The sequence below is a fragment of the Cygnus olor genome, chromosome 4 (genome assembly GCF_009769625.2).
Source record: "Cygnus olor isolate bCygOlo1 chromosome 4, bCygOlo1.pri.v2, whole genome shotgun sequence".
Classification (NCBI taxonomy): domain Eukaryota; kingdom Metazoa; phylum Chordata; class Aves; order Anseriformes; family Anatidae; genus Cygnus; species Cygnus olor.
In genome coordinates this window covers 27,055,882-27,082,717 of record NC_049172.1, presented here as the reverse complement: position 1 = coordinate 27,082,717, position 26,836 = coordinate 27,055,882, and the positions used below count along the sequence as shown (strand labels likewise).

The 26,836-nt window shown below is 35.8% G+C and overlaps 1 protein-coding gene across 1 annotated transcript; it reads left to right on the top strand.

The window, feature by feature from the left end:
- The first annotated feature begins 802 nt into the window (after window positions 1–802).
- Window positions 803–26,775, top strand: ANXA10 (annexin A10). Its single transcript, XM_040555296.1, has 12 exons — window positions 803–820; window positions 10,759–10,840; window positions 12,651–12,745; window positions 14,870–14,983; window positions 16,063–16,153; window positions 16,767–16,846; window positions 19,373–19,426; window positions 19,543–19,636; window positions 21,075–21,170; window positions 21,813–21,871; window positions 23,984–24,106; window positions 24,899–26,775. The coding sequence occupies exons 1-12, from the start codon at window positions 803–805 to the stop codon at window positions 24,965–24,967; spliced, it is 975 nt and encodes a 324-aa protein (XP_040411230.1). The 3' UTR covers window positions 24,968–26,775.
- Window positions 26,776–26,836: the final 61 nt, after the last annotated feature.

The window sequence follows — 26,836 nt, the reverse complement described above, 5'->3', positions numbered from 1 at the left end:
ACTGTTTCTGTACCTCTATTTTATATTCCTGTTTTTCTGAGGAAACTGTATTTTCTCAATGCCTTATCACAGTAATAGTTGTCATTAACAGGGGAAAACAAAAGTAGCAGCTATGAAAAATATATTTTTGCTGCCATTTGGTGGTTTGGATTCGGTGTAACTCTTCAAACACAGCAATGTTATAGAATTTTTGATCATCTCTTGCAGGATTTTACAAATTGTAACTTGTATGAAAACATCAAGGGAGATCTTCATCTACATGGTTCTACTGAGGCTCAAGGATCTGTGCTCATTACTCCAGGTAATGCACAATGGCTATAAAGCATCTTCTTATGTGTGCCAGGTAGAAATATTTATAAGTGATGAGCTCAGTGATTTCAGCACGAGAAAAAAAGGAGCTAAACCAGATCCAATCTGAAAAGTAAATCATTAACACAAGCCCTTTCTGCAGGTGAACATTTCATTCTGTGACTAGCTGAATTCTGATTTTTAAAATCAACACAGCAGAACAGAGGGTGTTGTGCTAATGCCTCTGTTTACTTACATTACAATCATATTTACTCACATATGATTAATGACTAAGTATACAGTGAATCTATAAAACCTGAGGACGTACAGTACCAAGCGGTGTTCCTGCTCCATTGTAACCTTGGTACTTGGTGTCAATGTGATTGGATGGTTTCTCTCAATTCTCTAAAACAGAATAAGAGTTAACTATTACAATCTAGTTCACTAAACAGTTAGATCTATTTTAGGAAAGTTACTGTTTTGATCTCAACTGAACTTGAAGACTTGCATCAAAATGTATTGTGGAGATTATGTAAGTATAATGATCTATTCTCTGAAATCTCTAAATTCTTCATTGCTTCTGAATTGTTGACATGTGTTGAGACCCATTTCGCTCCACTGGTAGAAATTAATCTCATGTGAAGTTCATTTATTTGAGATTTATGTCTAATTCTGGGGTTACTGACAGTATATATGCAGTGTCTGAAATGAAGTGTAAAGAATACAGAATTATCAGTTCCTGCTACCTGTTTGTGAGTTTGTGGTTTTTCTTTACTTGCACTAAGCTGTTGAACGAGACACAAAGTTGCATACTACCACCAAATCGTATTAAACATTAAAATATGAGTTGTTCAGATGATACCACTATATGGTGTATAAAACCACCAGTATTTTGGTGGGTTTCTATTTTCACAGTCTGCATAACTGCATAAAGTAACTATATACTTTTATCACTCCCAAGCATTTGTTTTTGTTCACATTGTGAAAAATATTTTAAACTAAAAAGTGGTACCTCTAAAAGCACTATAACACAGGAAAAGTTATTGATTATTGATCCTAACTAATAAATTGTAGAAATATACTAGATGCTTCCATATGATCTCTTCAAGAAAATGAAAGTTCATAGTGCAATTTTAACTCCCCATTCTGAAAACTACTATTAGTTATCATTTTGTGACAGCAAAATATGAAACTGCTTTCTGCACCTGGCAAACTGATAATTATGTTCACTAAGGATTTTCATGTATTTAATAAATTACTAATAGGAATAATGAGTCATTCCTCTTAAAGGTGTTTTGCATGTGCATTCCCAATAAACTTATGGATCAATGTAGAATTCTTTAAAGAGTAGACAAGTTTTTTGTTACTTACTTTGTCTGAAAGCATAATTGCACTAATTGTTCCAATCTCATCAGTAAAATATTTCTTCCTATAGCATTATATATATATATTCTTTTTTTTCCTAGAGAACTAGATCTTGAATGGCTTTTACCTATGTGTCTGGTTTTCTTTGGGATCTTACACTCTTTACTAGACCAGTTAATAACTGAAATGGGATTTTCTTAATTTCCTATTTTCTTTTAATTAATAACAACTAACCTCTTCCTGATAACAAAAGTAAGACAAGAACTAATCCACCTAATAAACCTAGTAGATGCATTTTATTTGGAGAACTCAAAAAGTTCAGTTTCTTTTCATCTACTGATTTACCAAGACCAATTGTATTTAAATCATTGACACTGCATCTTCAAGTGATATGTTGCCTGGTATTAAGGGTAGTAAATTATAAGAACTTACAGGATAAATTATTTCACTTTTAAGTCATTAAAATTGGTAAATTATATTTGTAAGGTAACAATATTGCACTGGTTTGGTAGCATTATCAGAAAAAACCTGACAGATTACATACTGATTCTTCACTGAGGGAGATGATTATGCCAGCTATTTTAGGCTTCATTTAATGTAATCTTTCTGCATTAATCAGCCCCTAAGACTGACTTAAGCAGAGAGGACTTTATATCCTAGCTTGATCCTCTCAATTGCACCAAAATACTGCAAATTAAATGTTGGTGTGAATATTGTCTCTCCATTCCATCTCCTTTAAAACATGTAAAGATTAGCCCTTTGTTTTTCTCAACTATAGAAGTAAAAGAGCAGGCAAGCAAATGTAGACAGTGTAGTACAACTCTGCCTCATGAAAGACATCAAGATCTGATTACTGACTTTCTCTGAAAAAGTATCTTAGTGGATTCTCAGGCTGGGTAAATTTTTACTCTTTAATTTCATTTCCTCCATGGCTGGTAAGGGAGAGAAATTAAAGGAGGTTTCTATGAACTAGCTCAGTGGCTCCTAACCAGTGAAGCAGACTTCCCTGCTGAGGAGAAAGAATGGGCAGATAGATATAATGTGGAGCACATGCAGACGTCCTCTCCTGGATGTCTGCTGGTTCCTCAATACTGCGTCCATTATGGAGCAATTGCAGTTTTCTCACATGGGACTCAGCAACAAAACAGCAGAAAATCACTCTTCTAAGAGCACTAACAAATCACAAGCAAGAAAGCAGGACTCGCATAGGATGGAGTTATGAGTCACGTTAATTTCTTGTCTACTCATTAAACACAACCTTAGACTGAGGACAAGTCTTAAGAGCATGCTTTAGATCTAAATGTAATTTTGAAGAAATCTCAATAGATTAATATACTATTGATTAAGAACTGTAAGTAACATGAAAAAGGAATTAGAAATAGTGTTGTGTTTTTTTTCAAAATTTAGTATATTCTTTAAGATTATCTTCTTTATGTTTTATGTTGTAAATATTAGTATTTGCATATGTTATATAAAAACAACTGGACAGGATGGAGCCAACCAAGATTAAGAATGAGATGTAGAAAGTATTCACAGCAGTAGTTCTGACAGATTTAACAACACTGTGCAACTTCATTAGCAGAGATTACATACAGGAAATGGCTTCCCACAGTACGTACAGAGGTAAAACTACCAGCAACTAGATAAGAAGAGATCTGTACCCTCTCTGAAATACACATACAGGGAAAGATGGAAGAATTTGGACAAAGACTGAATTTTCTACGTTTAAATGTTTCTCTCCCATTACTGTCTCATAAATGAAGTATAAAATATACAATAAACTCTCATAATGAACTAAAATTACTTGTGAACATTTTTTTAATAATAAAGTTGCACACAGAGGATATCTTTGCAAAAGTATAGCTATCACATAGCATGTAGTTAGCTATTAAAGCAAGCATTTTATTTTAGTTGGTATTCCTTATGGGAAACATTCAGACTAAGGAGTCTGACTTTGATTGTTTGTTATCAGCAGAATGACTTACTGAACAAATATTATCAGAAGGTTGTTCATACTTGAGATTGCTTTTTCCATCACAAGACTGAATTGCTTGAACTTTACATATCGTAAATTGATAAAAGCAGCCTCAGCTTTTACAGATACTTTTGTTGAACTGCTTATGGCTTTGGTCAGGAAAAGTTGTAACTTCCTTGCATTTGTACAGAAGGAAGGTAGAGTGCAAGTACGTTTTTTCAGATTTATCAAAAATTGTATAGTCCCTTTCTAGTCTCTACCTTCATTATTATTCATTCCATCATCTCTACAGAAACCTGTTCTGTTAGCATTGCTGTTTTGGAATCAGTTCTTTTCAAGAGTTAAATGCACATGTTCAAGCAAACACAGATATGTATAAACTGGAGGTCCCAACAGGACCACCTTTATGGAAATAAATCTCTGTTTTTATAGATATTTGTGTGGGTGAGTCCAGAGCATTATATTTAGAGAAATCAAATTCAGTGAAAGTATCTCTAACTTCTCCTTTGACATCACCATGAAAACTGCAATACAACTTTCACTGCTGCAGATTGAACTTTGCCACGAAATACAATTTTTGTTCACAGGAAATAACATAATATTAATTTTAAGTGTGAAATTCAGGATTACAAAGTTGGTGTGAGCATGAATTTTAGATTTTTTTTGTGTGTGTCCCATGTTTTGCCCTCTTTCCTGACTTTAGCAGTTTTGTATTTCAGCACCTATGTTACTTAGTTCTTTTGTACTCCAGTGAACCTCTGAGTCACTTTTATTTGAAGACAGAAGCCACATAGCATACTTGGTTTTAGTCTGGAGACATAATACTTCCTTGAACTTTAGTTTAAGTATACAGTAGCTGATTACAAATACATAATTAAACTGGGATTTTCCTACAGAGAGAAACTCAGATATATTAAACCCAGAGCTAGAGAAAGCACTAAGATCCTGGCCTGCATTCCTTCGAGATAATGGAAGTAGTCCTAGATTCTTTAATATCTGGTTTGAATCTAGAAACAGCTTAATGATTAAGGACATATAAGAGCATTTGTGTATTTTACTAGATTTTCCTCTTCTAAAATTTCACTGATAAAGCCAATTTCAGCAGATTGAAGCTGAATTAACATTAGAGTAATGACCAGAAAAGTTTAACTTCGGAAGAGCCTACTTTTAACAAAACAAACTTATTCTGTAGATGAAAAGCTAGAATCTAGTTTTTAGCATTATAAATTATAACTTAGAAGTGCTGAATTATAAACAATAACACCTGTGTCAAACTATTTCTTAAGAAAAGGAAAGGTGTTATCAGCATAAGCGTAGCCTTTTGTGTGTGTGTGTGTCTTAATCCACTGTTCAGCTGATCCTGTTCGCCTCTGAATTCTTTTGTCTTTATAACAACCCAGTGCTCAAGGTCCACAACATGCTTTGTAGTGATTTTTGTTGAGGGTTAATACTGCTCTTGCTGGGCACACCAGTAATTTTTTACCTTGTTTCTATCTAGGATGGCCTCTGATAAAAGCACAGATTGCTTATTTGTTTTGGTTTGTCTTGTTTTTTAGGTGATCGGCTATAGTAATTCTTGATGCTCTGTCTCACAGTAGTTGCCACCTCATGTTTTCTGTTTTACAGAGGGAGCTGTAGTGATTTTTATTCATCTGATTTATAATGTGCTCTCTGCTCCTGCAAAATATTTTCAACTAATCTGCAGAAGGAGTTATTGTAATGCGATTGCTGCCTCAAAGCTGTTGGAATCTGATGATGGTACCAGTGCTATGTCCCTCCTAATAATTCATCCTGATTGATGGGGAGCTGTTGCTTGAATTACTCTGAACCCTGTTGGACATTTCATTCACTGGAGGGCATTTAAGGTTTATTTCTTCTGTATGTAGGTAGACTTTTCTCTTTCAGATAAGTTCCACTAGATGTTCAGAATCTTCTCATAGACATTTGGAAGAATTAAGTGCATTTTAAGAAATAAGCATTAAGTGAGAAAAACTCAACAGGGGAATAACTCAACATCCCTGTAGTGACCATCTTAAGGTATACAGAAGAAAAATAATGAGATCATATTATTAATTTCCCTGTGCTTTTCAGAAGTTGCAGAAAAAAAGAGACGTGCAAACATAACAGAAATGGCCATAGACTCAAAACTTTCTGTCAGAGTCCAACAGCCTCCAACCAGCTTTTTTCAGATATTCCACACATGGAGAGTACAACATTTAATATCAACGTACCTATTCAATGATAATTGATGTTACACAGGAGTTTTAATTTGGAGTTATACAAAATATACTGAAAACAATACAAATGGAAGTAACATTTAACAAAATACAGCAATTGCACTACACGGTTTGATACCTCCATGATTCCTATTACCAGTCCCTAACACTCCCTGCCACAAACACTGAGCTTCATAAGCACATCACCCATACCTATCTCTACTGAGCCTTCTTCCATTACAGGGGTTTATTGGTCAGTCACAGCTGACTTCAATAAAAATGACTGAAGTGAAACAGCAGCACATGCAATTACACTCAGGTGTTTAATCAACACTAAAAATGGCCTACTGCAAAACAGGACAGTAGAAATTCTCTAACCAAAGGTAATGGAAACGGACAATTTACTGCCTTGTGGTTGCCTGCTCTCTGAACAACATTCAGTCTGTACTAATTTTATCCAGTAACCAAATGGCTCTATTGATCTGCCCTTTCAGTTTGTGCAGTGATGAACACTGCTGCTATACATGTGTTTCCTAGGCACACTTAGACATGCAAACCTTGGATAATAACTTAGCTGGGAAGCACAATTTTGCATCCTGAGCCCTAGACTATGGGAACAGAGACCCAGCTTTCCCAAGGTGATCACTGTTTTGGTGTATTTTTTCATTTTATTCAGGAATGTTGAGCAAAAGAATGTTGTAACTACATGCACTTCTAAATGACCACAAGACTGTAGCAAACCTTTACAAAACACAGTGCCTGCCACAACCTCCTGGCTTCTCTCTCAGTACAGAAGATTACTGTGATCATTCAGTCTTGCTCAACAACTTAAAACTGCACCATCTCTTTCTGGAGGAAAGTTGCTTACACTTTCCCCATAACACTGCACCAGAGGACATTAGAAGAGTCAGTTTCTCAGAAAAGCAACCTCTTGGATTTCTGTGTTGCTTTTGAAGCAAGTTTTTTTTTACCTTCTCACCTGTCACGTAGCATCTTGTCCCCACAGGATAGTACTGCCACTATCGCCTCTGCAGTACTGTGCTATGCCCTGTCCTCTCTGAAAAGGGTACAGATGGTCTGTGCGGGATTTACTTCAGAGAGGCACGGACAGGTCTGTATGGTTGAAGAAGCAATCCCTGTCTCTACTAAACTGTCTGCCAGTAAATTTCCTAGGCTCTGCTTTCCACGGTAAATATCACACAGATCTCTGGAATTCTTTGCTACAGGACAGAAAACGAATGGTTGCAGCACACAGTAAGTAGTAGGCTCTCACTGCCGAATCATATTGAACTCAGACCCCAGATCACCAAAGCTCTCTGTGAAGGTTTGGCTCTGATCTGTTGGTGACCATACATCAAAATTTCAATGAAAACAGGTGGAATCAAGTTTATTAAGTGATATACTCCTGAAGGTTGTGCAACTAAATGCATAAAATGAACCAGGAACAACTCCACAGGCTTGTCAAAGACTGAAATTATGAAAGCGGTTGCAGGATAGAACTGACATAGGTTGTGATAGAATAAATCTTCCTAAAGGTTAGATTGGGTATACACCACAAAATAGCAGGGTATTTTCATAAAGTTACATTGCAGCAATAACTCTGCGAGCTGCGCCAACAAGGAGACATCAATTAGTAATGCAGAAATTCCTTCCAAGGATCCTGTGCATATGATGTAAAACCTAGAGCTCACTTCAGAGAACTCTTATATATTGGCAGAGTGCTGAGTCTGATGAGAAACCACTCGGAAGATCCAAATCCAAGGGACATTGGAAATCCTCATCAAAAATAACACTGGCACAAATGTCTTGTGGGGGATGAATGACAAAGCCAATTACTATGTGTATGTTACAGGAAAAATTTAATTCAATTTTAATTTGCTTAAAGGTAAATAAAAGTATGAAGGTTCTTCCCCTCAAAGGGAACCTTCATATTTAATTTGATTCTACTTAAAAGCATTATGTCATTAATTAGATCCTTGCTAGATCTAATCTAGGGAGTTTACTAGATCATGTTTTATCTGCTGATGGCGAACCTAAAGCAATGAGGTAGTGAATAATTTCTAAAAGAAGCATTCAGCAGCTCCACTGAGCCACAAGGGAACTGAGCCCATTCAAGTATCCATTATTTTGCCTGAAAGATAAATTGCAAGAGCTGTGTTGATTTCTTTGGTCAAAAACTTACAAGTCTGCAAATCTGTGTATTCAAAACTGGTTTTGCTTTTGCTATGATGAATCCCTCCATTATATTCTTGCAAATACTCATTCATGCAAGGCCTTTTTGTTGTTTTTGACCGCTTCATGAATAAAGATACATATTCAAAATTTTAGTTCCAAGGACTATGCAGGAATCCACAGTTAAAGCATTCATTTAGTTAATTATTTGTGATTCTAGTGCAAATATCGTAAGTGCTGAAAAGACTAAAAGTGACTTAGCGGTTCACTTTGTGAAACCACAAACCTGAAATTGTGAAATACTTTGAGATAACTAATCCTTCTGGGAATTAAACCTGTTCACAGCTGTTGCAGAGATGAAGAGCCAGCATTGCTACTTTAAATTCAATTTGATTAAATACGTACATCCCCAAGATTTTCTCTCCCCACCATCCTTCTGACCAGCAAGGGCTGTGACAGGTTCATAGAGCACTAAACTGAATGTCAGATATGCTTACACTTTCTATCTTTGGTTTAAAGTCTATCCTAAAAGTCTTTGAGTCTTGTATGTGTAACTCGAGATCCACTTACATTCTATCATTCTCTATTATTATTCCCATCAAAACATTTTCTGTTTTGGCAACCCTAACATAATATTTGATAACAGTTTGGTTTTGGACTTATTTTGGTTTTCCTCTCAAGATTGATGAGCTATTTTAGTAGCTCAGACATTTTGAAAGGCATGAATTACAGAGGCAGAAAGCTAAATTTCATTTTGCTATCTCAGAGCATACATCAATATACATTTTTGATCCTGCATTCTAACAGTATCTTCCAGCAACACTTCTTTCCATAGTGATTTTGTTTATCAGTAATCTTCACGGTGGCTTGTCCAGCTACCTTACTATCAGCCACAGAGTTCATGCATTTCTGTCTCCTGGAACAGCAGTCTTTGATGCTCTGCACTATTTGGCATGCTAGCAAGGAAAGGGGAGAAATAATCACCACAACTAGCACCTCATGTACCATCTGGCCAAACAGAACTCAAATTCCACACTGCTGCCAGTGGCACGTGCCTCGGAGACTTCTGGTGAACAACATCTGAAGAGCATGTGTGCTATAAGAAAATAGGAAGTCGTGAGGACATAAATACTCACTTAATTGCTGAGGCTAATCGTAACCAACAGATATGTTACATGACCAGTGAGGCTCAGGACACACAGACAATTCCCACATTGAAAGGGGAAGATGGGGTGGAAGATGGCTTGTGGGTGAGTCTGCAATTCAGTTTAGGTACATTATGTATCACCTAATAAAAATTGGCATGGTCTCATTGTCATCTTTATGGTCAGTGTTTCTCTCCCTATCTGCAAAGAATTTTCTCTCATATTTTTCCTGACAGTTTTTAATGAGTAAAATGGTAGTATGTATTTTATGTTCAGTTATAAAAGTAGGGCCTTGTACCTAAAATGATGACCAAACTGCAGAAAGATATTTCTGTCAGCAAGTACTTTCTTTTTTGTGTGTAAAGTAACTCCTTTAAAAATCTTAAATTTCTGACCATACATTCTTTTCCTCACTTAGCCACTGACAATTTGTTTGCCTCTACTTTTGCTTGGTAGGTTTGAAGATCATCAAACAGATCAAAATATGTTATCTTCCTTCTCTTCAAACATACCTACTTCTTGCTTGTTGCTTTTTAATTCCTTTGCTAAAATTGCAAGCCAGGAAAGCACATCATTAGTGGCCATACACAAAACCAGTATGTGTATGTCATTACTACTGAAGGCACCATATACAAAAGGCTTTCAAGTGTATGTAGAGCAAACAAAAAAAGAAAAATTAATTAATGTAATTAGTGTTCCTCCCAATTCTAGGTATTTGTATAGAAATACCATTTGCATTTGTAAATTATATCCCACTCTCCACTGACATGGAAATTTCAGGTTAAGAGGGTTATTTTAATCAGGTGTACTGACTGAGAACAGGAATCATCATAAAAGATAATCTTCATACTGGGTAAGTCTGAAAAGGCAGGTAGTGTCCTCAGAGGAACTAAAGAGGTTAACCGAGGGACAGAGCTAAGCAGCTTTCAACCTCAGTTATTTTCATCTGTATATTCCTAGATCTGTGATTCTATCAAAATGAGTACATCAGTTCCATTTACTATTCATGAATTTCATAAAAAGAATAAGAATGTATGAAACAAAGTATCACTGAGAATGAACTGAGGATAATTTAATCAGTTAAAAAGCAACTAGAAAAATGGTGTTGCCTTCTACGTGGCAAACCAGAAAGATACCTCACACCACTTAGCAGTAACATAATTTCTTTAAAAAATTACTAGCTTTTTAAGCAACCTAACATCTCATAACATCTCATTCATTATTTTCTCATTAGTCCTTTCAAATTAGAAATATCAAGAGAAATAGATATTGAAGACTGTCAGGGATATCACAAATTAACTTTGAAAGATAAAAGAATATTTTCAGAAAAATTTTAGGAAATAGAGAAAGACAACATTGCTGTTACATCTTAATGAGAAAAATACATTAGTTATATTAAAACCTTATTTTTCAGGCCTAACTTATACAGCCTTCCTAGGGTTTACTGCAAATTCCATTTCATAAATTTAAAACTTAGCATACTCTTCCACATAAAGCAAAGACTGTTTAACCTTATGATTGTTGGTTTTTACCAGAATTATATATTCAGTTAAAGATGTAAAACACCTCAACTAAAGGCTTCTTTCTCCTTTAGCAGACACAAGGAACAATTTTTCCTGCTCCAAATTTTAACCCTATTATGGATGCGCAGGTGCTAGGAGGAGCCCTGCAGGGAATTAGTAAGTATCTTGACTGATTCTAACATGTCTGTTATTTCAGAATAAGGCATATATATATATATATATACACACACTCGGAATATTAAAAGCATCACCACATACGTGTTGATTCTCAAAAGGTATCACAGTAAGACTCACTGGTGATGTCCAAATAACTTATGTGTTTTCAGGAACTCAGATATGATTAAGATTAAACTAAAACATATACCAACACTTATAGTAGTGAATGCTTTCCTTGAGAAAAATAGAATTTTATGTTATATCACTACAGTGAAGGACAAAACCAGAAATTTTTAATTGTAACTTCAACAATTAGCTATTAACAGAAACTGTTATATCTTTTAAATAGTAGTAATCAAGAAATAAAAATAAATGGAGAAGACATTGTTAAAGTATTGACTACCTTTTCCTCTGGAGCAATTTTTGCTTTCAGTCTATGAATGAAAAAGAAGTGTTTTTCACTGCTATTCCTCTGCATTTTCCTCTGTTCCTTTCCTCTGATTTTTTCTGGTTTCCTGTTGAACAAAGTTGGTATTGCTGAGGATCTGAAAGATTTTTTTTTGCACTATCATGTGAAACATTTTCCTCAAATTAAGATTTTGCATGTATCACAATTTTTATATCTCTCAGGATTTTCACAAGGTTGTGCAACACCAAATCCTGCATTCTGTTTGCAGTTTGTTTAAAGGAAAAGTGGGGAATTCAGTCTTGATGACTAATGAAACGCTGTAATGGATATTACTAAGAACAACAAGAATTAGCTTTTTTTGATTAAGTTCACTACAGGTGAAGTTTTATTTAAACATTTTGCTAGACTTCAAATAGCACTTTTAATGCAATGTTGCTAACACGACAGTATAAAGATGGTTCTCGTCATTTCCTATTGTAAATACATATGCATTAACCCTACTTTAATTTACCTAGCAAAGTACATAGAACAAAGTTCTAGTTTCAAAGAGAACTGGCAAAATATGACGTTCAGCTTACAATAGTTTAAGTCTCCATAGTCTTTACAAGCACTGACACCTTTGGCCCCAGGTTTTGCATACAACATTCATTCTTGTAAGGAGGATTAGTCACGTTATTCCACTGATACCAGTGGTATTACAAAAACGAGTAAAGTTATTTAGGCATTTAGATATTCTTAATAAAATGACAAAATAATTTTCAGAATATGTTAATCATTATCTTCTTTTTCCTAAGCAGCTAATACTGATGAGTTATGGAAGTTTAGCTCTAAGGTATAGTGACCAAGCAAAAAAAGCATAGGTAACCTTCAACAAAATGCACTCAGAAATTGATTTTTAAAATAAAATATTCCTTAAAACTTCATCGTTTATCTTTTATAGTTCCTCTGAACGTATCTTCCAGTTTTTCAACAAATGGTCTGAATTTGTCATTCCCATTAAAGAGGTCCCTAATCCTGAAATGACAATTTAATCAATATCAAGAGGGCATAATAGTATGACTTCCCAGGCTCAGCCACAAATTCTTCTTGTATGCCTAGTTCTGAACAGATGAAAGCTGTTATCTGTTTTATTGATGCTTTCAAATCCATTTTGCTTGAGAGAGATGGTGATGCATCTCATAATAACATAGACTCCACTATTTGCTGGTATTATGCCAGCAAGTGAAAGGTACATAAGCAAAGCAAATATTGATTTGATAAATACCAGTGGGATATTAATCTGTTGGTCTGTTTTTTTCAAGAAATTAGGTTAATGTTTTTGAACAAAACATGAACAATCACAAGCCTAAGTAAATAACAACACTTTGTTAATTTAGAGTCTGTGTCATGTTTCTCTTTCAGGTTGTGAAAAAGATGTGTTGATTGACATCCTAACGCAGCGCTGCAATTCACAGCGGCTTATGATTGCTGAGGCATACAGAGACATGTATGGCAGGGTATGACAGATCCACTCTGTACTTTCCTTACTTCTGTCTCCAGTGCAGTCGGTCAGTCCTTCTCTCAGGTCAGTCACTGGAGTCAAAAACCTGGCGGACAGCTGGCTGGCGCCAACAGACTGGCACACAGTTCCCCTTCCCTAACTATCACTACCTCTGCCACACAATTAGGAAAAAAAAAAAAAAAAAAAAAAGGACATGCAAAGTTCCTTCTATAGCTCATTCTGTTCCTTTGATGACCAAGCAAGAATTTTTGGAAAGACTTAATTCTTCCTCTGGTTTGGGGGAAACATAACATGTTGTGGGGAGAACATCTTTTCTGCAATACTTTTTCCAAGTCTTTAGAAACATAATAAAAGAGTATTCTATTTGGGTTGAAACACCAAAAAACCACCATACCACCAGTTACAGGGAGCTGGATTTTTACTCACTCACTGATTAGTGTTCTCAACTCAAGCATGGACATTCTCAGACCTTACACCATGCAACCCTACCCAGAAAGTAAGCATAGTACTTGTCTGAGCCACTTAATGTTAAATCTATGATTCTTTGAAAGGTGTTTCAAAATTTTTAATGTATTGTATCTAAATTTATCATATCTAAAACAAGGTCTTTTTTAATGTTTGGACTACTGAACAGTTAATGGTTTGTGTTATTAAAACATACAAAAAGCCCATCAGAAGAACAATGCAAGTTCTCAAATGTATAAAAAGAGATAGATACCTTGATCCCATTTCCAGATCTACTATCGGTAACTAAAAGATTATCACTGACTACAGAATATACCTTGTAAAAAAAACAGAACCAGCTCCATGATTCAGACATACACAGCCTTTAAAATTCAGCAAAAACAATTAGGAAATATTGATAATGACAAATTAGAGTTGTCTTTTCTTATTTTTTATACTTAACTTTCCTTAGTTCTGATTGCAGGGGTACTTTTTAATTAGTACCCATTTGTATTATGAACCCATTTTCCCACAGGCATGTTGTCATAAGTGAAATATCTTAAGGAATTAATTTCTATTCCATGTGTGATTTAGTGGTTGTCAAATGCATCTAACGTGCATTCAGTGAAGACTCTGTGTTTCTTCATCATAAATCTAATTTTTAATGTGTAAGCAACCTGCTTCACTGCTACTCTAGCTACTAATTTCATAACATGCAGATATATATCCAAACCAATGTACACACCTGTACAATAACAGTTTATATCATAGGAACCATTTCTGATACTCCTTTAATTTCAGACTTAGGTCAGAGCCTATCTGAGAGCTGTCCAGTGGGAAAAAATTAAAAAAAAATAAAAAAAAAATTAAAAAAGGGAAAAAGAAAGAGAAAAAATTGCATAAGGTTCCTCTTAATCAGAATCAGCAATTGAATAATAGTCAGGCTTTTGTCATTCTCAGTGTTTTGAAGGATGCTACTGGGGAAGGGGACAGTGGGAAGGAAACTCATCCATTAGTCAACTTACTGGCAAGTGAGTACTGAGACACAGCTGGGGGAAGAGGACAGCTTCCTTTTTATTTATCCAGCATCTGCCAGAAGTTGTGAATTCATTTTGAATATAATATATACATAAATTGAAGCACAGAACCTTTCAGTAAGTAATCCAAAGCAGATATTTTTATGCACTGGGAGCAATAAGGATGATTTCTTAAATTAATCACATAGTGAAAAACCCCCAAAAAAGTAAAAGAAACTGCCTGCGTGTTACAGGATTTGACTTCCATGGGCTTAGCTCCTACAGATTCACACAGGGACTATGCCAAGGGAAGCTGCAGATGCTCTACTGCTGTACTCAGGTTTCCAAGCCATTAAATAGTAGTTGCACTTTAACCCCTGAATTTTCTTCTGTATTCTAATAAAGCAAAAATCAACAAGCCTGTATGGTCTCCTTGCTTGTGTATCTACTGCCATCTCACATGTACTAAAAGGAGTAGGAACTATTTTTAAAAAGATTTTTGTTACATAATTTTCTCTAGAACTCATCTCGGACAGTTCACCTTCATTTGTCTTGGACAGTTCATTCATTTACAAAGAAAAGTGCTAATATTTTTAAGCTGTCTTTGTGAAGTGTGACTGTTGAAATAATCCCGTCTATGCATTTTTTTTCTTTTCAAGGATTTGATAGCAGACCTAAAAGAGAATCTCTCTCATCACTTCAAAGAAGTCATGGTTGGCCTGATGTATCCACCTGCCTCCTATGACGCCCATGAGCTCTGGCATGCCTTGAAGGTACATCTCTAATTAAGAATTACTCAGACACATGGTCACCAATTATATTACTGAATATAAGTTTAATTGATGTTTTATATATTTAAATGGTTGATAAACAGCTGGAAAGGTACTTCACAGTACACTAGGATATGAGAGCTAGGGGAAGTTTATTTATTGGTATGCTGAAAACAGCAAAAATTATATCCTAGTCATGCAACAAATACACCTGTGGTAAACTGGGTAACTGAAGATATAGTTTTACAGGGAAATGTAAGGCCCTGATCTTGCAAGCATTCTTGTATGTTACTTACAAAATTAATTTGAATAGCTGCATTAAATACTGGCTATGAAATTTTTCCACATAGAGGTTCCTGTCTTTTATTTGGGTGGGTATTTTGGGAAAGGACAAGGTAGCAGCAACCACCAGTTTTATCCCACGTCCTGGCCCCACTGCCATAAACTAAGGCTTTGCCTCTGAAGAGACCGATACTTCCTTGGCAAAGCATGTACTTAAATAAACACTTAAAACTACCCTGTGATAAAGCAATGATCACTCCACTCAAATTGAACCGATTGCACATTTTCAAGAAAAAATAAAAATAAAAATAAAAATAAAAATAAAAATAAAAATAAAAATAAAAATAAATAATCCTTTTCTTCCCAGGATCTGAGCCAGTGTTCCTTAAAGACAGAAGCACCACACAGTACTGGTGTTCATACTCACTTCAGCTTGCCTGAACGCTTGCTGCGCATGTATGCTCAGTCTTTGCATCCAATTTCTTTCAGCAAATCCTGAATTCTTACTCAAACTCTAAAATTCTTCCCATTATGTTTCTGTCAACAATAGCCTTGCTTCCTTCCCCACTTACTTATTAGCATACGTGCTGAAATTCAAAGTAGGAGTATATTTGCAGTACAAGGCTCTACTATTAATTTAAAGTCAATTTCTATTTAAAAAGGTAGAGCTTGCAAAGGTGCACCATACACTGCTCCAGCAGAGACTGCTATTCTTTTATTACATCTAATATATGCATTGCTGTCTTCTGAAAGCTGTGGTTTCTAATGAGATCTTTTCATATTTACATCTTTCTACACAGGGAGTAGACACAGAAGAAAACTGTCTAATTGACATATTAGCCTCAAGATCAAATATGGAGATATTCCAGATGAAAGAAGCCTACTTAATGCGTAACGTATTTTACAAGTGTACAGTAGCAGCTGTAATATGTGTATTAGCCTGGATATATTAGCATGAGGGACGGAACTGAACTACAAGAATGACTTTTCAATGCTAACTGGTTCCCTTCTTCCCCCTCCCTCCTCATAACTATATTTTAAAAGGTAAAGCATAATGTTTAAAATTCAAAATATGACACGGTATTTTTGAGATTCATTGCTGCCTATTGCGTTTGAAATACCTGGCAGCCACATTTGGAGATTTTCAGAAACTTTGGGCACACTTTTTCAAAAGAAGCACATGAACAGTTTTGCTCAGAAAGTGCTTTCTCAGGCTGAAATCTCAACTCACCTTCTCTGAGGGGGTGTTTCCAAGTATCCCACCATCAGACAGCAGCAGCAGTGGCAGGGCTGCCAGGGCAGTGGCTGAGGCCCCCAGGCAGGGCAGAGCCCCTCTGGGGTTAGGTCCATGTGGAGCCTGCATGGGTTCTTGTGCAATTATCACCTTAGAAAATGGGCACGTATTTGCAGCCCATTTATTTATCCTTTTTTTGCTAATCTTCATTAGTAATATTCAGAGCATGTTCATTTTTGATTTAGATTACACATTTTTGTTTTAACCTAGAATATAATAACGATCTTCAACAAGATATCGATTCTGAGACTTCAGGTCACTTCAGAGACACGCTTATGAACCTTGCTCAGGTACTGTAAAAACAAACAGCATGGCATATTTATTAAAAATCAGAGCTACTTTTGATACTATTTGAGAAGCCTTAAATACTAAAGTGACTGCAGCTCAAGTTAGCTCAACAGGGATACACTTCTGAAAAAGAGAGGGGAAAGAGCAGATGAGGAAGAGAACTGGCATTACTTCATTTACTTCGACTTTAACTTTGGTTTTCAGATGGAGGCAAAAGTCAACAGCGTATTTTATTAGTAAGTCCCTGGATATTCAGCTGCTGACCTTCTGGTCAATCTGTCTCATCTCAAAAGGAGTCTACTTTCATATACAAAAGAGATTTTCATTTTTAAAGCTCTGTTTTCTCTGTTGTCAGAATATAAGTTTCATCATCCAGCCTAGGCATTTTGCAAAAATGGAGATATATCCACATTGGACTATGACAGCATGTATTATGCAGTTCCCTGTTTCAAACATTACGTTCTTTGTACTACTGCACATGCTAAAACACAGTACGTGTGCATGCTGGCACAAAAATTCTCACTATCACACACCGACTTTTGCGGTATTACCAGTTTCCAGTTTTATGCTGCAAAGCTGTTGATCCTTGTGAGATCGTGATCTCCTGTTCTCATTGAAGTCACCATGCTCAGTATCTTTAAAATGTATTGTAAACCAGAATAACAAATAATGGCAAAACGAATGTCAGCAAATAATAGCATACATAAGGTATATCTGTATTTCTCTATGTGTTTGTCTGTTTGGGGAGGATGTTTCTTACTAAGACTTGAAATGACAGTAGGCTTCACTGAGGTACAGAGATAAAAAGCTGATGTTTGAAAGGTAGAAGCTAAAAACAGGCAATATTTTCTAACATTGGAGTACTTTTCCCTCTAATAATGAAAAGTCTTCCATGCTTAAAAAATGAAGAGCTACAGATTAGGCAACCTCACTTCTCACCTTTACTAAAACCATGGGAAATTTTTACTTGTCAAGAGAATAAATTTAAAATAAATTATCTCAGACTAAATTATTAGTCTTTGTTAAACCACAGATATTCACGAAGAGGCCTGATATCAGCAACTTTGTAGATAAGATCTAACAGTTATTTGTTTCAAGATAAAGAACAGTTGCAGGAAATTACAGCTTTACTAACCTATACTGTGTATTTTATATTTATTAATTGACTCATCCATGTCTGGATATGGTCTTATATTAAAAGTCAGTGATATTTCAGTGAAGAATATCCTTTTTCATTCCAGTACTATCCAACTTAAAGATTATTCTATAGCAACTTTTCCAATGCGTTGTTTTCTTTCCAAAGCCCGTTGCTTTGATTTCTGTTAAATCCTGGGACTGATGACACACACATCTAATTGCAAACAGAAGTCAATATGCTTCACACGTAGAGAGCAAACTACTCAACTGCTATAGTGTCGTAATTACAGTTTTGATATCCACACTGAGGCACATTAGAATTTACAGAAATCAGCCATCAGTCAGTGTATTGCAGCAAAATCCTCCGGAAGGAAATGGTTCTGGAATAGTCAGTTCTTCCTAAACAAATTAAATGAGTTACAATTTCAGGTTAATTTAAATTATTGCATGATACAAAGAGAAGATTTTAATTCTAATTCTCTTTGGGTATGAATTGAAATATGATCATTTTCTCGAATTTAAAAAATAATTACACATATTATGGGATTCTCCAACAAAACTATGCCAAGAGTAGTCACTATTAAATGTTACTGGGGAAAGTGGGCATTTGACTCATGTAGGGTAATATTTCTCTTATGTTATTGTTCACTTGACTGTCTTTTTTCCCTGCATGTATGTAACTTTATGCAGTCATTCCGGCATGATTTCCTTCAAGTAATTTATCCCGTTACTAGGAATTCCACTCTTTGCTGTGTGAAATTCTTACAATTTCATTAAAATACAAATTAACATTTTTAACAGGAAAGAACTACAAATCAGTCATTCTATGAGTTGTCAAACAATTTCCTAGTCTTACTTACACAATTATTATAAGCAGGCAAAAATTGCCATTATTTGATGTGTTTGCTCCTACAGTTTGTGCAGGGAGAAAAAAACTGAGAAAGGATTCTTCTGGCAATATGCCTATTGATAAGAAATAAGCAGTGAATGGCAAATGCTACTGTTATACTTGTTTTCCCCTCGCAGTTACATATTATTGTAAGCAATGTAACATCATAGCACTGGCATGGTGGTAGTAAGGTAAAGTCTTACTTAAAATCAAACTAAAAATGGGATATTTATGGGGCCAGTTTATCCACTTCCACATTTTTTTCCTCTCATAAGACTGTCATTCCAGAGTTCCTCTGCTTACAGGAAACGAAGACATAAAATAACAACTTGAAGATATTTTCTATGGTTGCAAATTCAACTCTTTAATACACTGACCCAGTGTAAAAATCTGTGTGTGGTATCTCAAGAATCACAACACAGCATCATATAGAGAAAACATCATCTTCCTACATTTAGGATTAAACTTTTGAATAAAATGATTTTATTATTTTTTTCCTCAGGGAACGAGGATGGAAGGATATGCAGATCCTTCTTCAGCTGCTCAGGATGCAATGGTAAATACAGTCACAAGTGGGCTTCTCAAACATAAAAAAAGAACAAATGCAAATGCTGAAAAGTGATTTAGGACTGACTTAAAATCTGCATTTTTTCATTTTTTCTGGCATAATAGATTCTATGGGAAGCGTGTCAGCGGAAAACAGGCGAACACAAAAACATGCTGCAAATGATTCTCTGCAATAAGAGTTACCAGCAGTTGTGGATGGGTAATCCAGCGGTTCAGCTGCTTGAACATACAGTGGAAAGGAAAAATCTGACTTGCTAATAAAAGCATGGTTTACATACCAGGAAGCTCAGTGTGCAGCAGAGTACTAGCCTGAAACCTAAGTTTGAACTCTTGGAGCTCTCAGAATCCCACTGATGTTAATGGGATTTTGGAAGTAATGCAAAATTGAACTTTCCTGATGCCTACAGACAGCTGTAGATACAACAGATAGACGTCAGAATGCCTAATAAAAGAGACAAGAATGCATGGCCAAAGAAAGACAATAGGCTAGGGCTGCACTCAGTGTGCACACAACACAGCATGAGGAGGCAGATTTTTTCTAATCTATTTTTCTTGTTTTTCCTAAGTAGCTCTTAACTATGAGTGAAAACACTTTGGGAGCCCCACCTTGGGAGAGGCAGTCGGAGTATTCTCAAAAAATGTTTGTATGTCAAAACACATTGCAGTGTTGAAGCATTTCCACAGAAGTTTCGAAGAAGTTTTTGATGGGTGAACTTGCAAGGTCCACATCTGCTCTCTTAATGAAGATACACAAACACAGGAACATACTGGGAAATTTTATTTAAAACTATATAGTCAGACAAAATTACAGATTGAAAAAAACTTCCATTATAGGAAGGAGACATCTGTTTGGTGACAAGTTTGAGATGTCTTTTGCTCTGCAGTGGAAAAAAGTCTGCTTGGTGACAAGTTTGTCTTTGTGCACCTAGCCCTATTTCTTATGCCAGCTTACAACAGCAGCTTAGAACTACTTTGCTGTCATGGAGCAACCAAAGAATTCCTCTATCATGACTTCTGTAAGGCTGGTGATGGTGGTATTAACGCAACATAACACACCTGCCTATGCTCTGTGTCCAAGAGATTTGAAGACCATGAGATGTAGTTCTCCTTAAGTTCTGTAGTGGGCAGTGAGCTGAAAGTTCTCCTGCTCTCCTAAAGCTCGTGTACGCATGCCCTGTATATTTGTATCTGTAAGTCCACGTGCTTGCATTATCCAAAGAGTGTACATGTCTGGATACTGACAAGTTCTATATATCATGTGCTTCTCATAATCTTTGGACCTTTGGCCAGTTTTAGCCAAGATGAGCATGGAAGATATCTTACTGACACAAAATTCTTACAAGTTTCGTAAGCACAGGTTGGCAGAGAATTTATTAGAGCTCCCTGTTGAAAAATAGGGTTTGGTGTGCATTCATTTTAAACCTATCTGGAAAATCTAAGGAGAGAGTGTCCTGGAAGCCAGGTTTCAGGCTACTCATTTAGATTGCCTTACTTGGGGTATATAAACTCAATGAAACATTGAAAATAAATGGAGAGAAAAAAATAAAGTCAAGAGTTATAATACTGGGGTGAAGGAGGAAAAAAGGGAAGTTGACTGCTGTTAATGAACAATAATAAAGGAAGATTTTTTCCCCAAGTTTTTCAGGAGTTCCAAAATATCTCTGGGCAAGACTTGGTAGATGCCATTAATGAATGTTACGATGGATACTTTCAAGAATTGCTGGTTGCAATAGGTAACATAAAAATATTATTTTATAACAGCAGTAATCTCTTAATAAATATCTAATATGTTATATTAGATAGAACAATACTTTTCTTTTTCTGATGTTTTTCTACACTTTACTCTCCTATGCTGTGTAATTAGAAGATATAATTAGAAAAGGGTATTTGAACAGAATTACTGTTCCATGTTTGTGTAAAACTAAAAATGTATATATGCAGCATGAGATTCTGACTGAACAGAACTGATAACTGTTCTTGATTTGACAATAAATTTTGTGTGATCAATGATAGATGCATTAGCAACTGATTGCACATACATTAAATCATTGGTGAAATTTGTCAGGAGTTTCACTGGTATACAAATAAGCATTAAGCTTTATGTGCCTTTGTTTTCCATTTATAGAACAAGGTTCATAACATTTCTATGCCAATATCATATGAGAGTATCCACTGGTATTTAATAAGCCCTCCTATGCAAAAGTAATGAGCACCCATACAAAATAAGTACCAGACTTTGACTTAACCGATAAATGTAATCATGTTTGTGAAAACTGGTAGCATAAGTTTAAGCTGAGTCATGGGTAGCACTACCCAGGCCAACAGAAATGATTTTATAATAACCTTATATTTACCTGTTGTAACTTCTCTCCTAGTTCTCTGCGTTCGTGACAAGCCTTCCTACTTTGCTTATAGGCTTTACAATGCAATTCACGTAAGTAGTCTTCCATGTATCATAAAAAGCAGCTTCCCTATTTTTTGTTTGCTTGTTTACTCTTAAACAAACACTTACAAATCAATCTGTTCAATCTTTTCGGTGTGATCGTGTGTTTTAAAACTTTTGGTACCTAGATAAATTTCATAGCAGTAGTGCCTACGCAACAGTTAGGATTTAACAGTAACAGTAGTAGGTTAAATATTTAGATTTTTTTACAAAGATATGTGTGGTAAATGCCTTTTTCTTTTTCTTTTTCTTTTTTTTTTTTTTTATAACTGAAAGCTTTTATTTTCTCTGGACTGTATCTCCACCTGCTGTGCAGACTGCATATGCACTTTTCATACTATGCTATTTTTGGCTCTAGAGATTTAATAAGTATCACAAGTAACTAAATTACAAATTACTGTTACAAGAAAACAAATTGCCATATTTTCTTGTGGGCCTCTATGTATACATGCAGGTTCCTCTATCTTTGTGTGTAAGTACTAACACACTAAACAACATGAGTGCCAAGATGAAATGTAGGTCAATGCAAAGAAACACCTACACACAATTCCTACAAGAGGTCACTGAAGATATTTCCATTTGGTTTTCATTCATTAATGAAAATAATGAGGCAGTCATTAGTGGAAATAATGAGACATTATGTTATATAAAAAAATAAAATGTAACCTTTTAAGCATAGTCTTTTAAATATTATCTTCAGAGGACGGTGATAAAAGCAGGCCATAGGTAAAATGTTACAAATCATTTTAGAACATGGATAGCAGAGATGGGATTCAAGCCAGTACCATCGAGCAAAACTATTCAGCAACACTTCAACAGGGCCCCAAGTACCCTCTTCCAGATGCTGCTGCTACTGCTGTCAGCTCTTTTGATCAGACCTGTGGCAGCAAAGAACCAAGGAAAATCCTGCGGGCAGAGAGGAAGAGGCTGTATTTAGAGTGATCAAAAGAGGATTCTGGCACATGCCAAGAAGTGTTGCCAAAAGTACCAGGAAATACCAGCTAACAGAAAAAGTAATGTTTCTCAAAGGTCCTGTATCAAGACTACTTTTCAGATTAAAATCTCATTTTAAAATTTAAAAAATATCATGCAGATAGTTTTCTTCAGTATTATATTCAGATAATGTGTGTAATGCATTCAGATAACTTGAAAAAGTTTGAAGGACTAAGAATAAACATCTGCATCTTGTTTTAATTAGTATCTTTCTCTGTTTTCACAAACTGTTTTAATGAACACAGATAATTCTTGGAAGAAATGCAAGAATTTCAAATTGTGTCTGTTTTTGCAATCAACCTATGCCCAGATTACACCAAAAGCTTTTTACACATCCGTTACAGTACAACATAAAAAAACCCACACAGGATTCTAATGCTTGAAATCACAGTCCATAGTGGTTTATAGGAAAGATTTTAATCTAGCCAGCAAGTGTGTATCAAATTCTCCATACACAGCTATTTTAACATCACTTATTACTTGCCTTTTGGGGAACAAGATTTCAATATGAATAGCTAGACAATAAAAGTACCCATTTGGCTCTACACAATCTAAATTGGTAAACAGGACCCACAAATCTATTTTGATTACTTTTATTGCCACTAGATGTCTCCATTCTCCATATGATCACAACGTGAAAATTTGTTTAGAAACAATTAAAATATAACACAGCTGAATACAAGCTAAATTCTAAATCAGTGGTTAAAAATCTCACTGAATTCACACTGGGGAGCAGCTGTTGTGAAACAGATTATTGGCTTTAATATAGGTTGACTGAACTCCATAATGAAGTCACAACAGCTAACTACCTATTACCTATGACAACTGGCTAAAGTTCATGTTTTTTCTTTTTAAAAGGTTCACTGCATAGTTAAGACACACTTATATGTGGGGAATCTCTGTTATTCACTAATATGAATTCTATTATTCAAGCATATGAACTCTGTAGAACAAAACCTTTCAAAGCCTAAACTCCTTTAAAATCTAGAATATTTTTATGGGTGGTCTAATTCATGAGCTTATGCATTAAAAATTTGTATTACCATGTACAGATAGGCAAACACATACTGTCCAATTGCCAAGTTTCCTCACATCTTGTTTTCTTTTCAGGAGTTTGGATTCCACAATAAGACAGTCATAAGGATTCTCATTGCCAGGAGTGAAATTGACTTGATGAATATACGCCAACGATACAAAGAGAGATACGGCAAATCGCTCTTTCATGATATTAAAGTAAGTTTTTACACACTTTGCATATATTCAGCACAGGCAGCGTGTGCAGAGCCCTGCTGGAAAAGTACTGAGGGTTAATCTCTATTCACTCCGATAGATTTAAATAAATAAATAAATAAATAAATAAAAGTAATGTTTAATATCCTTAACATATCTTTTCAGTGCCTCAGGCTGACCTTGGCAAATAAGCAGTGGATTCTCAACTCACTCTCACCCTCCCCAGTAGCAAGAGGGGGAAATAAAATAGGGCAGGATATTCTGAAGAATATCTTGCATGAAAAGTTTCTTACGCTAATCGATACCATCTTCTTTTGCACTGTCCTGCAAGGTTACACTAACACCAGACCGTTGTTATCCTTGTCTGGTCTTATCCTGGGAGTTCAGGTGTCATCCTTCAGAAAAACTTTTCTTCTTGTACTCTTGCTTCATATCGTAAATCATACCTTTAGGACTGCTGAATTGTACAAAAATGACTCTTGCTAAGACGCTTTGCATTTTGCTTGTTGCTAAACTCCAGTTGTAAGATGTGCAGTAGCTGTAAGAAGTTGCTCGTGATTTTTTGGTATTGAACTTGAGAAGCATTAAACTGAATTGACTGGACTTTTCAAAGGTGGATTGCTTGTAGGTGCCCAAGCAACCAAAGCCTGAGTTATGTAAAATTAAAAAATCTTGGCCCAGAATCCTTATAAAAACACTGTAATATTTTAGAAAACATTATAACTTCACTCTAGTCTTTGTCACACACAAACAGAAGAAAAAATAAGTACAGACACAGAATTTTTTCTCTTGCAGCATTTTGCTTCAGGGCACTATGAGAGTGCTTTACTTGCTATCTGTGCTGGTGATGCTGAAGATTATTAATGAAGAAGATGATGGATTTTGAAGGCTGTATAAATCTATTTTAAATGGAAATTGAATCTGTACACAACACACTGTAAGAGATACTTAATCTACACAATATAATAGAAAAATCGGTGCTATACATTTGTTAATTTTAAATCTTCCTTGAGCCGGAAAAAATATGTAAACAAACATTGTCAGGAACACAGCTTTCTCTCTACTTCTGCCTAATATTTCTGTTACTATAAATGTAAATTAATGGAAGAACTAGTAAAAGAACTTTATGTAAGCATATGTTTACCATTTAGACTTGCAACATCCCAAACCTTAGACCACAGATGCAGAAGAACCTATTGACTTCTATTTTGGAGAGAAAAAACATTTTACTTTATTTACTTTTAGCAGACAGATTTCCTCCTTTAAATGTTTTTTCCCCCTCTTCTTAAAGCGCAGATTTTATGCTCTCAAACAGTAGTTTTAGTTACTTTCAAGCTAAGCATCTGTCCCCTTCTATTATCAGTCACTCACTGAAGAATACTTCTGTATTCTTTTTCATTTAGCACACATACTTAATGCATTTCCCTTTTTCTGTTTGAAAATAAAGAAAAACTTAGAAACAAGTATTCTTGATTTAGTGCCATGCACTGAAAATCACTGGAAGAGGAAACATGGCATGGCCTTCTGCAAACTGACTCAGCATGCCGAACGATTCCATTTTGAAATTCCATTTGCATCACTGTCATTTAAATCATTAATTGAATATGGATATTCGGGGTGCTGAGGTATTCCTAGGGTGTCTCTTATGGTGTAACTCATGAGCTGGCTAATAATGGGTAACACTTCACCTCCAAACGAGGTTCAAAGATACAGTGCTCCTGAACCCCAGCAAACATAGTTTGAGAATATTTTGTGACAACTCATACTGAAGTGAATAAAGGTGGCAGAGCCCTGTCTCAAGTCATCATCCCAAAGGAAAACATAACACTTCCTAAAATATTTTGAGCCTATTCAGTCTATCAACTGTACCTTCTAGCCTATTTGTATCTCCTGTCAGTCTCTTACGTAAGGGATTTATAAGCAAGCGTAAATGAGGTAATATTACACTAAAGTCATTGTGCTGTTTTGTTTCATTTTTTTGCCTGCATTTCAAAGTTTCTGGCTTGACATAAACCTTTGATTTAAAACAGGTACTGTGACTTTCTGCCAGTCTGGCTCAGTATGACTGAATAAAGCACTGCTATTAAAGTATATAAATATGTTTGTTTTCATGCTGTTTGCACCTACGTCTTTCCCCTCTGAAAATAATGTATTTTTAGTGTACCTTGTTTTTTACAAATACTGACTTTAGGCTACAAAACTGCCGACTTACAATAAATTTGAAATTTCAGTTGGGTCCCTCTTGAGTTGACAGAACTCAAAATTTTTGAAGTAGAAAATTGTCGAGCCAGAACTCTAGGTGGAAAGGACCTAGGAGGAAAGTTAACAAAGTCCTAGAACAAGACAGAGACGTACACTATGCCTATATGTTATCACTCCAAGGTTATACTATGGTTTTGCCCTAAACTTAAGTTACACTTTGGTTTTGGAACTGTAGTCACAGGTAGTTAATAACAGTCATGTCTCACCGCTGCGGAGCTCTAACACCGCTTTAACTCCGTATACTTGCAGGGAGGAGTAGGAACACCTCACAAGTGCCAACCTCTCCCTCACGCGGTGTGCCCCGCACACCAGCCTCCCCCCAGCGCCCACAGCCGGGGTCCGCTGAGGAGAGCGCCCACAAAATGGCGGCGGCGGCGCTAGGGCCCACCAGGCGCCACGGCTCCCTCCGCCCCGCCCACGGCTAACCCCCGGCAGCCGTGCCCCGTTCTGATTGGAAGCTAGTCTTGTCAA